Source organism: Hoplias malabaricus, chromosome 17 (genome assembly GCF_029633855.1).
Source record: "Hoplias malabaricus isolate fHopMal1 chromosome 17, fHopMal1.hap1, whole genome shotgun sequence".
Lineage (NCBI taxonomy): Eukaryota > Metazoa > Chordata > Actinopteri > Characiformes > Erythrinidae > Hoplias > Hoplias malabaricus.
This window is the reverse complement of record NC_089816.1, coordinates 14229717-14245713: the sequence shown is the minus strand read 5'-3', so window position 1 is coordinate 14245713 and position 15997 is coordinate 14229717. Positions and strand designations below refer to the sequence as shown.

At 39.6% G+C, this 15997-nt stretch overlaps 1 protein-coding gene across 1 annotated transcript in view; it reads right to left on the bottom strand.

Moving 5' to 3' along the window:
* The window catches only part of si:dkey-106n21.1 (solute carrier family 23 member 1), a 55357-nt gene that overhangs the window by 22745 nt on the left and 16615 nt on the right, over positions 1 to 15997 (bottom strand). The window contains exons 3-6 of the mRNA XM_066649612.1: positions 7360 to 7517; positions 7070 to 7241; positions 3884 to 4065; positions 2763 to 2880 (exon numbers count right to left, since the gene is read on the bottom strand). Coding sequence (XP_066505709.1) covers positions 2763 to 2880; positions 3884 to 4065; positions 7070 to 7241; positions 7360 to 7517 — 630 coding nt within the window. The remainder of the gene's footprint in view (positions 1 to 2762; positions 2881 to 3883; positions 4066 to 7069; positions 7242 to 7359; positions 7518 to 15997) is intronic.

Here is a 15997-nt window from a genome sequence, read left to right as displayed (position 1 = left end):
CATTTATACGTTGCCTCCACAGCCCTAACCAAAAACGGCCGTCTTCCTAATGTAAACTGTAGCATGTAAAATCGGCACGCATAGCATAAGTCAGTGGCCTCCAGTGTTTAGGGCTTTTAGTCAACACTTGTACCAACAAAAGTCCTGAAAAGAGTTGACAGACCAGCAAAGATTTCTCTGAAGCCTGACAGACGGGTTTAGTTATGAAGGCATTTTTGGGCGAATTCCAGAGTGTTTTCTTTTTTTAACCAAATCCCTTTATTCTCTTCTCCTGAGAGCGTGCAGTTAAAAATGCAAAGCCCTAGTTACACACATAACTTTCTCAATGCTTTCATCCACTGACCACTGATTATATTATTTGCCTCATCCACTGACACTGAAACCCAACCAATTCCTTTCTGTCAACATTAGTAACATCTAGAGGATGAGAAATTAACATATTATGGAATACACCATGAAACACATGACACATGAATACAGAGAACAAGCAACATTTAAACTAAACAGATAATATTTCTAAGAATGTAGACAGAAAAAAACAAAAAACTAACTTGAGACTAAGACTAAAACAGAAAAACCAATGCATGTGTCACATGACATAGAAGGGGGTGTGGCAAGAGAACACATGAGAGGCACATGACTGTGGCAAAACAAAGATGTGATAGAACCAAAACAGACCCAAAAACTGGAACAGAACCGGGACAAAGTGTGACAGTAAAATATAGTCCTGATAATGTGAACCCCCCACCCCCACAAAAAACTTAAGGTACCACTATAGGGAGGCCTTTTTAAGGCCTACACCAATGGGAGGCCTTAAATGCAGGCATATTCATAATAGGATTTACTTCACACATTGCAGGTAGACGGGGAGAAACTGGAGGAACATGCTTTTTTTTCTTTTTCAAAAATAGACTTGGTTACATTCTTTTGAACTACAATTGTAAGTTTAGATCCTGCACAAGACTTCAAATGGACAGTGTAGTTACAGCTATTGAAGTAAAACTAGTGAGGTAAGTGATCATGTTTCTCTCTCTCTCTCTCTCTCTCTCTCTCTTTCTCTCTCTCTCTGTCTCTCTCTTTCTCTCTCTGTGTGTGTGTGTGTGTGTATATATATATATATATATATATATATACCCCAAAAAATCTGCTGTATATTGTACTTTAGTGCGCATTTTTTAGCACACGTGTTCTGAGCCCAAAGACCAGCCATCTTCAGTGTACAGGTGCAAATAATGTGTGTTTACCAAAATAAAATAAATAAATAAAAACGTAATATATTTATGTGTGGACACGTAAAAGCTTTGGTCCCAGTTGTATGCCATAACATGTCTTAAGGATAGTGTTCAGCCTGACAATGCTAAGGCACGTCTTATTGAAAATACATTTTTTCAGTGCATTTTAGCATATTGATTTGGAGATCTGATGCCCACCCACAAACTGTAAAATAAAACAGCCCAGTCCATTTATTGTGACCTGCCTAATTCTGAAAACATGGGATAAAAGGAATGGTTCTGTTGGCAGGCTTCCTTGCTGGGATCTCTCCAGTCAGATCACAGGACCTGTTTGTATGTGAGAGTGCAAAGATGGGGTTAAAGAGTTAGAACCAAGATAAAAATGCAAATATGAGAGAAGGAAGAGACCTGAGCATAAATTGCGAAAAGTAGGCTTACACCGCTTATACATTTTACCTTGCTTGGCACTGCTGATTGCTGTGAGCTGTCTGCGTCTTATTGTTTGAAGGAACAGGTATTGGAACCGGTTGTCCTGAACAGAGCTGTGTTGTCAGGGGGAAAATTGTGGGTTGTTTGATCCTTGAAGTATTTGGACTGAAGCATGTCCAAGATAATGCTGTATGGCTCCAGGGAACTGTGGTAACTTGTTGAAAAGAGGTATTACACCTTTAAAAGGACCTCCTTTGGCCAAAAACATGCTTCTTACGATGGTGACAAAACACTTTCACAAGCAACGCTATTCAGAAAAGAAAAGCCATTTTTATATAGAATACTGAAGGTGGTAGGAACTGCTCCTGCTTTGGGGTGGACATAGGATATAAAAATATAGAGCCAGGACAAATAAGGCATAATTTCTAGATTTTAATGAGTCATATACTATCTGTTTTCCACATGTCAACATAGTTCTGGGGTCTTGAAAATGTTTCATTAACATGCTTTGCCCAAGATACCACAAGGGTCAAACACCACAGCACTGTTTTCCCCCTGTCTAAAAAGCCCTGTTCAGAATAGCTGGTTTCAGCACCTGTTCCTTTAAATGAGATTGAGCCACTGTTCAGTTCAGTGAAAAGCCCAGGAGTGAAGATTTTAGCCCTGTTTGCTCAGTTCTCTTTTTTCTCCATTGTTGTTTTCTACATATTTAATCCATAATCTTATTTCTCTGCCCCCATTCATTCATTGTCTGTAACCGCTTATCCAGTTCAGGGTCGCGGTGGGTCCGGAGCCCCTGGAGGGGGCGCCAGTCCTTTGAAGGGCAACACACACACTCACACATTCACTCACACACTCACATCTATGGACACTTTTGAGTCACCAAACTGTTACCAGTTCTCATACTTATTATGGAAATTTTTAAGATTCAAACCTATCTTTAATACTCCGTCAACGTTTTGCTTCTGCCCCAACTGGTTAAATCTAAGATTAAAATTAAGTTGTACAGTGAAAACACTGGAAGTTAGGTTTGTAATAACGCACTAAACTAGAGAGTTTTTCATCTGTCCCCTTTAAGGCAGAAACAAAAATAATTCTCACCGAGAAGAGCTTAAAGAGTGGATAATGAAAGACCGTCCATTTCTTGTCCTTGTAAGCAATGAGGGGAACCTTGACCTTGCTCAGATACTGGGAGAAGAGCAGAATAAGACACACGGTCCTGTGGATAAAAGATCAAACATATTAATAAACATTAATAGTAATAAACACATATTTCTATTATCATGCCCTTTACTTACTCAGTACTTATTTTATCTTATGGCTTACTTAACAGTTACTTACTCTGCACTTACCCAGTAATTAGTGGGCTGTAATTTAAAGTGTTACCAAATCCTGAGTAAATTCTTTGTGTGGCTTTGATAACCAACATTTAATAATAAAATGTATATTAATGTACGAATAGTTCAAGTTAAACAATAGCTGAGCTACAAAAACATATTATTTTACCAGTGCAAGAGCAGCATGTGTAAAATCTGACCTCTAGGAGTTTTTTCTTTGCCTTGGAAACACTATGCATGAACTTACTGAACAATGAATACAAATGCAGAATGGGCAATAATGACTTGTGTTTGGTTTGTAGTGTGAAATTTGATCTTGCACATGATAGATCTCATTAACGTTTTTCACATGTTCCTGCTTGGTATTAATTCTTCTTCATTAAACTTTGTAGTGACTGCAGATTAAAGAATCACGATTCAGTAATAAAACCCACTAGCCATGTAAAAGTTGTAAAGTCATAAACCTCAGAAGATTAGCAAAAGTATAATGGCTGGCTTGGACCATAAAAATCTTCAGCAGCATGAAACAGTGTTCCTCAAACTGGGGGCTGGAGTGGAGGGCACTAACAGGACCCTCAGAAAACATCTTAATAATCCTTTACTAGAGGGTATCAATTTAAACCTGCTTCAAAAATACCTAGAAGAATGGTACCTGTAAAAGTGCTAAACACTAAATGTTAAAATAAAATATGTGCCAAGCAAGCACCCAGTCCAGCTCCCACTTAACAAATTAGCAGTTATATTAAAAACAGGGTTGTTTATGTGGTATGTACAAGTCAAGGATAGAAAAGCTAATAGACTGGACAAAGTTATGGTAAATGGGGCTGTAAACGCGGCTTAGCTAAGCTAAATCAATACTGCTACAGATGCTATATTCTAACTCACAAAGCTGAAATGCCCCAGTGTGCTCCTGACTTCTGGCCGGCTTCTCTGAAGAGCGCTAATCCAATCAGGTTGATGGTGGGTGCAATGGCTAGTGGTCCGATGAACTTTAGCACCAGCCCCACCAAACCAGACAACCCCAAAGCAACCTGTAGCAATGATGCCACCAGAATAGCCCCCTGGATCTGAGAGAAAAACAACACAACAACAACAACAACAAGTGAATCTGAAGGAGTACAAGGCCTGCAGAAAAAAATGCAAAAGAACTCCAGGACTACTGAGGACCAGTCAGTTTAAACTGATTTAAATGTATTCTTCAAACATGTTCTCTGAATATTTTCCAGACAACACACCATTCATAAATTCACCCTTTAATGCCTGTTGCACATGGGAACTGCTAGTGTGACACCTTTTCACATCAAATGTATTTAGTGGTTTCTTGGCAGTTTCATTTCTAAATCACACTATAATATTTAAAACAGCACTTAAAGGGAATGTCTATGATTGTAATAAAAAACACTCAACATTTTTTACCCTCTAGTCTGTGAGTTGGAAAGTGATCTAATGTGTTTACTAAGCCGCAGTGTGAGTAAACAAGTTTAATAAAAAAAAACAATGTGGCTCCTTCTGCTCATGGCAGAGAAATGTCAAAGAGTCGTCCAAACGTTGAAAATCACGAAAAGAGATGAGGATATGCCTTTATTCCTGCTCCATAGGTGGTTAATTTAGCTATTACACATTATTTAGGTAGGAACCTACTCGCAATCTGCTACCTGCATGAAAGTAAACACAGCTACAAAATAAACAACTTGTTACAAAAGAGTTTCTGAGGTAAATCAAACAGTGAATATAAATTGACAGATAAGTTAAACTTCAACCTCATACAAACAGGCATTTTTCTCCTCAATCATACGTTTCCACCTTAAAAGGTGTGAAGCTTCTGAACATAAACAATCCAGAGAGAACTGCAGTTCTCTACAATCATAGACCTTGCCTTTAAATACATTTTCAGGACCATGAAGCTGTGTTGCTAGTTGTGATGTAATTTGTGTTATTGTATTGTAGAAAATACAATGCTGGTGAGTTCACATATGCTACAGGCCACAATTGTTCAATGGAACTTTATTAGAAGATGTTTGTGTGTTTATATTTTATGGTTCTGGTGAAAGGGAAACAGTCCCAGAATTGACAGAGGGGTGTGGGATGGGGGGAATAGTTTAGGAAACTGACTCTGTGTGAGAAGCAGAAACTAGACAGGTTTTCACACAGCTTTAAGTCAGTGAGTGCATGCAGAGGATGTGGTCTAAGGACTGTCTAACAAATGACTGACATCTAATAAAGTTTTGTTGAATCTGGACATGATAAAACTGAAAATAAACAGTGGGTGTCTGAATCTGCAGTCAGTTGGTTTTTTTCTTCCTGCTGAGAAACCACAGTGTAATTAGTGTGCTGGGCAGCCGCATACACCCAGAGCTCAACACTTAAAGAATAATGGCAGTACTTTTGTTGTGAAATCTTTGTGTAACTTATTGCAACAGTTTACTGGAGGTCAATAATATTTTTTGATGATAGTGGCTCCATGTACTCAATTTCTGAAACACTTGGCTCTGCAGGGGTCTAGGGGGTTAAACATTGTTTTGATGTGTCTTCAAACTCTCACAGTCAGTTTAAGATAAATATTTTTCAAAGTTTATTTATAACCAACCTGGAAACTGACAACAAACCAAACTTCTCTAGATTGCGGAATTCTTTTTCCAGGTGTGAAACAGGTGCTGTTTTCATTGTTATGATATTGTGAAAAACATATTTGTAAGGACATAATTTTATAACAATAATAATATTAATAAATTATATTTTATAGGTGCCTTTCTGTCACTCAAGGACACCTTACAGAATAAATACAAAGTACACAATAAAATAAATAATTAAGAAATAAAAGAGTAGACACCATTAAATATAGGTTCAAATAAGACAATGCAACTGAGTCAATCAGATGGAAAAGGCCATCTTAAACAGGTGGGTTTTGAGTGTGGATTTGAATTGTGAAAGTGAGTTTATATTCCTTATGTCTGGCTGAAATAAGCAGCTAATAAGCACAGTATTTGTACATTCATTCATTTTCTGAAACCACTTCGCCCTTTTCATAGTCGGAATTTGGCTACCTGGAATTTCTTGGCAGAAAGCAGGACCATCACAGGGCTTCACACACTTTATTAGTTTCATACTTTATTGTCATTGCACAACAGTGAAAATAATCATTTGACCTCAGGGTAGGGTAGTGAACACACACCCGGAGCAGCAGACAGCCGCCCTGGGAGCACCTCAGCCATGGATCGAGGGAGGAGATCTCATTGAGATCTCATGAAATTGCTGTGTTAAATGTGTGGCTAATATTTGAAAATATTAGTTAAAATTGTACTGAATGTGCAGCTCTTAGCTAGATCTCATTTTAAAGGCATCTAAAGCATGGTTCATTTATGTTTAACGTTTTAAGAGCCAGTTTCCTTTTTAAAAATGCAGATCGCAGAGCATTGTTTTCCAATCCGGGTCCTAACACCTGTTTGAATACCAGCTTTAACAAGAGCTTGTCTACTTAACCTCACCACTTCCCCTCAGGGGAATACCGGGCACCATTTTAAGTGCTGTTTCATTGCTTTATTAGCTCAAGGGAGGTATGCTTGATGAGCCCAAATGGAGCAAGAGAATGAACAGATGTTTCCCAGTCAGGAGCAGAACAACCTCCCAAAAAGAAGACAAAACTATTTATAAAGTAAAAATATAAGATTCTTTAAAATGCTTAAGATGGTAAAAACTAAAAAAGAATTAACAAGGCCAGACAATGCCACAAAATTATATTCAAATTGCAGGTGTGCAGCAGAGGGACGAGTTAAGACTGGATTGGCGATTTGGAGGTAATAGATCTGCATTTATTCAATGACATTTAAGCCACTTAAAGATCTTAAAACGAGTGTTTTTATTAGAAATTATTTATACACATGATTCTGAAGTGAGGATGAATTTTAGAGGGTTCAATCCATGGCCAGAGGGGAACATTCTCAGGGATCAGATGTGTTGAAAGCAGGAAAAATTCTAGAATGTTTTGTGCAGGAGTGCCTCCAGGAGCAGGGGTTGAAGCCACTGTTGTAGATTTTTCAACTTGAGTATGCAATGATAATTTATTGGCCATACCTCACGCATGCGCACTTTCCAGACTTCATCTGGGTCCAACGGGGAGGCAGACGCCACTGTGGTATTGAATTCGGGGGTTGTGCCAGTCTCTGGACACTTCCATTTAGGCAGAGCCAGGATGGCCAGCGTTGGTGTGATGAAGGTGAATGTGCCACCTTGCAGGATGGGCAACCTGAGTGAGAAAGCAGAGTGCAATTACAAACCATGCTTAGCATGTTATAGGGCTGTTTACTTTGGAAAGTGTACTTCTTACACCACTGGCTCAAAAGTGTGGAAGGCATTTGGGGTACCTGCTGCCAATGGTGGTCTGGAGCATGGTGCAAAGGCCTGACACAAAGAAGATGGTGGAGATGAGCTGGCTCTTGGCTGCATTGTTGTCTTTGATACACAGTGGTTCAGCGAGGATGAGAGGGATGGCCAGGATGCCACCAAACGCCAGAATGTAGTGCTTCAGGGAAAGGCAGGGACGCAGAGAGAAAAGAAAAAGGGAAACAAGGATGAAACTAAGCAGGCATTTGTCGAAAAACAACCTGCGACTAAGCCAAGCCGGCAGACCGATGATCACAAAAAGATGTAGCTAAGACTTAAGTGCTACTCGACTGAGCCAGAGAGACATGAAGAAATGGAAGACAGATGTGGGGTGATCTGTTGTGAATTGATAGTCCTTTTTCTCCCAACAACAAGCTTCATAAATTTATTGAGCTTGGGGGAAAAATGGAAACCTTTGGCATGGGTCTCTCCTGGTTTGACATGAGGTCATAGTGAGGATACTCCCAAGAAGTAAACCCAAGAAGGTTGACGTACCGAGCAAGGGAGGAGTACCCTTTGCCTCTTGTTAAGCACTGCTATATCCCTGTTATCATTAATACTGTATTCCCTGTGCTAGATTCCTTTCAACCGCTACACCATCCCTGCTCTTAGATCAGAGGATAGAGAACCTGAACATTTTATGTTACTATTGGGACAAGGTGTAGAACAAACACATTACGGCTAAAAGCAAAAGCAAAGCAGCAAGTATAAGACCCTTGGGAATTCTCAGTGACATGAAATCCTCATCCTCCCTCTCTCCAAGTTGCTGGAGAGATAAAAGCAAAGAGGTCTGGAGGAGTAAGGCCCCTTGTTGTGCTCCTTTATACTCCCTGCACATCTCCTTCCCTCACATGTTGGGGTAGGTCTCCCATGTACTCCTCTGTCTCTCTTCTTTCTTGCCCCTCCTCAGGTTCCCTTTCATCTTACCGTCTTCATGGGCTCAAGAGAGTGGGAAGCTTTGGCTCATGTTATATTCCCCTCAGACTGGAGGAATAATGGGAAACAACACACCCTATAGCGGACCGAATGAATTCCCCTTTCATCTTTCCATTTGGAGCATTAAGAAAGAAGACATGCCCTTAATGGAGCTATGACAGGTTGTAGAGCTCAGTGTGTGCTTCAAATGTCAGAACATTTTAAGTATGTTTATTTAAAAAAAACAATGTCTTTCCTTTTCCTTGTTTTCCTGATTTCAAATTATTTGTAATATTATTCTTATTTGATACTATTTGCTATACATTCCTAAAAGTCCTTTTTTTGAAGAATTTAAGAAAATTTGTATTAACTTGATTTTAAAGGAGCTGTGAAACACTTCATTTTAATGCTAAAGGTGTTCATATATAATAGGTGTATCCAAAGGTGACAGTAATTAAGACTGACTCACTCTCACTGTGTTAATTACATGCTTCACAGTCATGCTGTTATTTTACGTTATATTATAAATCTGTAAGAATTCTGCTGCTCTGTGAAAGAAAAAATTTTTTTTTTTCTTTTTCTCCTGGGAGAATCTTGAGCAATATCTGTCCGATGGCTGGGAAAATTCACTGTTGACATTGCTACGGGAATGTGAGTATGTGGCCAAAAACACATTCTACTTCAAATTGTTCAGCTACAAAAAAAGTCACATTTTATCCCATAATGCCCATGCCCCACACGCCTAGATGCTGAACTCCATTACAATGCTGTATTTCTTTATGTCTTTACGCCTTGGTAATGTGCTCCCAGTCCCATCACCAGAATAACAAATATTGGAAAAAAATGAATATATTTATCCATACACATATAAAGTCTATAGACTGTTTACATATTGTGCTTTAATGTTGGACTCTTACATCACAATGATTGTGGGACTGTGGGAGGAAACCGGAGCACCTGGAGGAAACCCACGCAGACATAGGGAGAACACACCAACTCCTCACAGACAGTCACCCGGAGGAAACCCACGCAGACACGGGGAGAACACAACACAATCCTCACAGACAGTCACCTGGAGGAAACCCACGCAGACACAGGGAGAACACACCAACTCCTCACAGACAGTCTCCCGGAGGAAACCCACGCGGACACGGGGAGAACACACCACACTCCTCGCAGACAATCACCCGGAGCAGGAATCGAACCCACAACTTCCAGGTCCCTGGAGATGTGTGACACTATCTGCTGCGCCACCGTGGCGCCCCAAAATAATAATATAAAACAAATAAATATATGATTTTTTTCTATAAAGTAGTAGGTGATAGTAAGTTTGAAGAACAATGTTTTGTTCAGACTCTGCTTGATCTGATTGAATGTGTTAAATCAGCAGCACACATTATTTAAAATCATTATTTATTTACCACTAAAACTATTGGACAATAACCTCAAATAATACGGACTCCACGAGGAGAGATTTGGAAAAAATTACTGGAATAATGTTATTTGGTTTTATTCTAATGTTTGGCGTTATTTCTTGTTTGTTTGTTTTTTAGCAAATTAACACTTACTGCTCAGATAAATAGCTTTTTTTTAAATCTCAATCGCTGGTGCCTAAACCTTTTGCACATATGTACAGCTACCTGTCATTCTCTTGAGAGAGCATGCAGATGTAAGATCATGTTTCTGCGTCTGCCTGATATCAGTGCCATGGTGAGAGCACACTTGAGACTGAAGTGTTATCATTTGGTTATCATTCAGTTAGTGTCTAAATGCTACTCTGCCCTACTCTTCTCCTCCTCTGCTCAGCCCTGTTTGCTGACCAACTGCCTGCTCTCGTTCTTGATCTATGAGCATGCATACAGTGGAAGCCTGCTTTCACTGCTCCCTCCTCTTTTCCAGCTGATTGCTGGCCCTCACCGCTGCTCTCTGTGCCATGTACCCCCTAGCGGGGTCGGGGGGGCGGGGGTGCTTTTGCCACCACTCACCTGTTAGCAGCTTGCTCATGCTATTGTTGTCTGCTCAGCATGCCAGCTGGAGGAGCCTGCTTCTGCTGCACCTGCTCGGCCCTGTGTGCCCTTGGGAGTATCTGCATGTTTTGCTGCTGGTGGAAAATGTCCACCTTTGCCAATGTTGTACTGACCAGTGTAATGACAGATGACAGAAAGGTAACCACTTCTGCCACCGCTGCTCTGCCTTGATGCCAGCAGAGAGAGCACCCATTAAGCCCCACAGCACTCTGCCCACTCAAAGCTGAGAGCTGCAGCCGTCCATCATATTAACAATGAAAAAAAAAACTTTTCAAAACTCATTTGTACACCTAATATATTGTCATTGTCCAAAGAATCAATTTCCAAAATAGAAGTTTTACAGGAGAAGGAAAAAAACCTTCACCTTTTGGGAAAGTCAATGTAAAAAGAGATTTTACACCCAAAAAAATCCTGAGCACTTCTATTGGACAGCTGTTGCGTTTAAATGATGTAGTAAACTAAATATCAACATACCGTTATTCTTTTGACAGCGACACTATTCTAATTATAGCCATATAATGGCTATGGGCTGATGAAGTGCTGCCCCTAGCACAGAGCCTAGCCCTATTCCATCATTCATCACACTCACAGAGACAGAAGCAAAGAACAGTTATACGCACGCGCCCACCAATTTGTAAAGGTCTGACAACAGCCCTTCTTCACCTTATCAGCTCACGGCATGGTCCATATTACTACAACAGTGGCACATTTCCTTCCCACCATCTTAAAACTCTACCACCTGCTGAGATTCTGGCTGTTGATCACCATCCTCATAATTTAATGGTTCAAAACAGGAGACAGTACCTGGACTGGATACTTCACATAAACATCACTCGTCAAAACTAAGAGATGGAAAAAAATATGTAAGGAGTGAAATGAGTAGCAGACTTCATGCAGATGTTTGGTTTTAGCAGCAGTCTAATGTTGTGTTGCTCTAGTATAGTGCACAGACAAATTAGAAACATTTGGCTGGGCAGAAGACCCCTCTTCTTCATCAGGGATGTTTTGCAGAACAAAAGTCCATCATCTATCACTTGGTGATTGTATTTGAAATCATTTTGCACTCATACTAAACCAAAACATGTAATGCATATTTGCTTTAAAGAACTCTTGCTGATTTGTTCATCTGGATCTTCTGGAGATGAATGTCTTAACATTTTACGTTGGTACAGAAAGCATGCAGTCTGATGTTAAATCTCATTGTCATTGAGCGCTCAGGCTATTCATCAAAAAAGCTTCACACCACCATGACCACTTAATCTGCGCTTACATCAGGATCCAGATCTGTGACACCCTCAAACCTCAGAGTCACCAGATTATGCTAATCATAAGCTAAAGTTTCTTGTCCTGGCAAATGTTCAGCAATTTTCTAAATGAGCCATGCTCTGCAGTGATTAATAGTCTAATCTTGATACCACACCTCTTGGCCATTTCTTCCTGTTTCAGTGGCTGTTAAAGGAAGCTTGATGTTTCTGCCAATTACTCACAGTATGTTTTTATCATTAGTCATCCTGAATGCTTTTCAGTGCACACTATTATGAGAAATATGCAAAACCAGACCAAAACAATCCCCCTTAGTACAAGCTATAACTAGTCCCATGATTACATCTGTTTCCATTAAGTGATTGATTCATTACACTGGTCACATGAAGCGGAGTCCATGCTGGGAAGACAATGCCCATTCTCCAAAGTATAGACAGACATTGCATTCAGCAAAACAACTAAAGATGGAATGTTTGGTGTGTACAGTATTTAAGCTGCAACATCTGACGTTGATGTGTCTATTGTTCCTGTGGATTTATTCATTCCAAATCCATGCTGGCTTCATTTCTGTAAAGAATGTATCCTCAAATCAGTCAATAAATCTTGTGTTTACGTTAGTCTTCTTCCAAAACTGCCTTTAAACAGATGTAGGCTCTCTGTCTCTTTCAAAGCTCGTTTAAGTTGCCTGACAGGAAAACACTTTCCCACTGAAAACAGGGTAGGTGTAGTTTTGGGTTTAATAGGGAGAAATACATTCATTTTCTTTAACCACTTCATCCTGTTCAGAATTGTGGTGGGTCTGGAACCTACTCTGAAACATTGGGTGCAGGGCAGGAACACACCCTGGACTGGGTTCTGCTCTATCACAGGGCATCACACCTATTAGCAGTTTCTCACACACACACACGCACACTTATTAGCAATTTTTACACACCCTACCAACATGTTTTTGTGTGTGTTTTTTTTTTTAAACTGGACCACCCAGTGGAAATGCACGCAGACACAGAGAGAACACATCAAACTCCTTACAGACAGTGGCCCAAGGCAGACACACAGTAGCGTCGCAGTCACACAGCTCCAGGGACCTGGAGGTTGTGGGTTTGAGTCCCGCTCCGGGTGACTGTGAGGAGTGTGTTCTCCCTATGTCCGCGTGGGTTTCTTCTGGGTGCTCCATTTTCCTCCCACCATCCAAAAATACCCGTTGGTAAGTGGAATGACTACTCAAAGTGTCCATAGGTGTGCGTGTGTGTGTGTATACCCTGGAATATGCCCTCCAGGGTATATTCCTGCCTTGTGTCAAATGGTTCTCAGTAGGCTCCAGACCCAAAGCAACCCAGATATGGATAAGTGGATGAATGAATGTTGGAACATTGCTTACAAAAAAAACAAACAAACAAAAAAAAAAACATCAGCATCCTTGCTTGAAAAATCATTGTTAAATGTTGCCATCAAGGAAAAGGTTCCCTGGATGCAATTACATGATATAGTTGGCCTAGATGTAAAGCCAGCAGCTAATTAAAAACAGAAGTAAACAGCTTCACAGAATATGGCAAAAGGTCAGTTATGTTCTGATCTGACGGCAGAGAGATTATTGCTATGATGGATTCTTAAAAATGAATCATGTTGTTCTGCAACATCTCAAAGCAGACACCTGGTAAAGCAAGGCCTTCATGATCTTTTAAGAGACAGCAGAGGAAAATATGAGCAGCTACTTGTAGTTGGCTAACGTTAAAGTCACACTCAAATGAAAAATACAATCATGAGTAACTCTGCTGTAAATGTGCCTGGCTGTTTTTTTACAGTAGTGCCAACCTAGACAGACCTGCTTTTCTTGTTTAAAGTGAAGAAAAACAATTTCTGATTCTGAATCTGAAAGGTGGAAATGAAAGACTACAGGAGATTTACGAACAATGCTTTGAATCAAATTTTGCAATAAATTCTCCAGCTGAAATATTCTTTCAACAAAGAAAACACAAAAAGAGTAGTGCAATTAATATAGACTATATTACCACAGACACAGCATCTAGATCAGTGGCTAACAATGAGGATATTATGAACGACGTTACCAAATGGTAAGCATTTCACCTGTGTAAGGCATGCTGGGTATTGTACAAAAAGAAAACACATAAAAAATAGACAAGTATAAAATTAGTGAGTGTGTGAGTGGCTTGAGTGAGGGTATGATGCTCTGTGATGGAACACTCATTTCCTGACAGGTATACAACATGAAGAATATTTATGTTATTAAACACAGTTTAAACACTGAGCATGAATAGACACTCTTCCAATGTAGGACAGCTCTGGCTCCCCATCACTGCTCACAGTGCTTACTGGCATAGATGTCAGGACAGTTTGCCTTCTTCTCCAAAGTGCTATCCAGTTTAGTGGTTTTGCATCAGCAGCAGTTCAAAAAGAAGAGGTGTGAATGCCTCATTTTTCAGAGTGAGCATATGCTGTCTGGTAACTGGAGATGACTAATTAAAAAGTCTGCAAAGAATTTGAGGATAAACAAATTAAAAAAGGAACAGAAGAAATGTATGTACAGATGAAACAATGGAGAATTCCACATCAAAAAGTAAGTTATCAGTTACATTAGTATATACAGGTGCATCTCAATAATTTATAATATCAAAAAGGTAATTTATTTCAGTAATTCAATTCAAAATGTGAACCTCATATTATACAGATTCATTACAAACAGAGTGATCTATTTCAAGCATTTTTCTTTTAATGTGGATGATTATAGTATACAGCCAATTAAAACCCAAAAATCATTATCTCAGAAAATTAGAATATTATATGAGAAAAATGATTTTGAGTACAGAAATGATGGCCTACTGAAAAGTATGTAGAGTATATGCACTGGGCTCCTTTTACATGAATTACTGCATCAATGCGGCATGGCATGGAGGCGATCCACCTGTGGTACTGCTGATGGTAGCCCAGGTTTCTTTGATAGCAGGTTTCAGCTCTCTATAGATTCTCTATAGGGTTTAGATCAGGGTGAGTTTGCTGGCCAATCAAACACAGTGACAATGTTGTTATTAAACCTGGTATTATTTTTTGGCAGTGTGGACAGGTGCCAACATCTCCATAAAGCTTGTCATCACAGGGAAGCATGAAGTGTTCTAAAATTTCCAGGTAGACTGCGCTGACTTTGGGCTTGATATAATACAGTGGACTAACACCAGCAGATGACATGGCTCCCCAAACCATCACTGATTGTGGAAATTTAACACTAGACTCAAGCAGCTTGGACTGTGCCCCTCTCCACTCTTCCTCCAGACTCTGGGACCTTGATTTCCAAATGCAATGCTACATTTACTTTCATCTGAAAACAAGACTTTAAACCACTGAGCAACAGTCCAGTCCTTTTTCTCCCTGGCCCAGGTAAGATGCTTCTGGCGTTGTCTCTGGGTCATGAGTGGCTTGACACAAGAAATGCAGCAATTGTGGCCCATGTCTTGGATATGTCTGTGTGTGGTGGCTCTTGAAGCACTGACTCTAGCAGCAGTCCACTCCTTGTGAATCTCCCCCAAATGTTTGAATGGCCATTTCTTGACAATCCTTTCAAGGCTGTGGCTTTCCCTGTTGCTTTTGCACATTTTTCTACTCAACTTTCCATTAATATGCTTGGATACAGCAGGAGGGCCTCAATGACTGCCTTCTGGACATCTGTCAAGTCAGCAGTGTTCCCCCATGATTGTGTAGCCTACTGAACCAGACTAAGAGACCATGACTTAATGGATAATTGAGATAATGACTTTTGGGTGTTCATTGGCTATAAGCCATAATCATTGACATTAAAAGAATTAAACACTTGAAATAGATCACTCTGTTTGTAATAAGTTTCACTTTTTGAATTGAAATACTGATTATTAATTATAATCATAAACAAGACATTAGAGCTTCACATAGGGCCCACCACACTCTCTTCCTACCTGCAGCCACCAAAATTCCTTGAATTCCATTGAATCCTACACCTCAACACTAAGGTTGCTGTGGCAGTTTATGATCCGATCAGCAACTGGCTATCCTTAAAACCAATGGTTACTCATAGTTCTTGCCAGGAATGTGCATATATATATATATATATATATATATATATATATATATATATATATATATATATATGGAACTGACCTTAAATTCAAGATAGCGATAACTGCATGAAAATAAACACAGATCACAAGTGCTAAAAAATGGACAACTCATGTTACAAATGTATAATTCATACAGTGAATAAAAACTGACAGACAAGTTCAACATCAGCCAGGTACAAACAAACTTATAATAAATTAACAACTGACTGTCTAGTCAGGCTAGTTAAATCTTCTGCGATATTAAACTGAATTTGGATTTTTTTTTTAACCTTCCAGTTTCACCTTAAATGTTTCAGTAACACCAAGTGCTA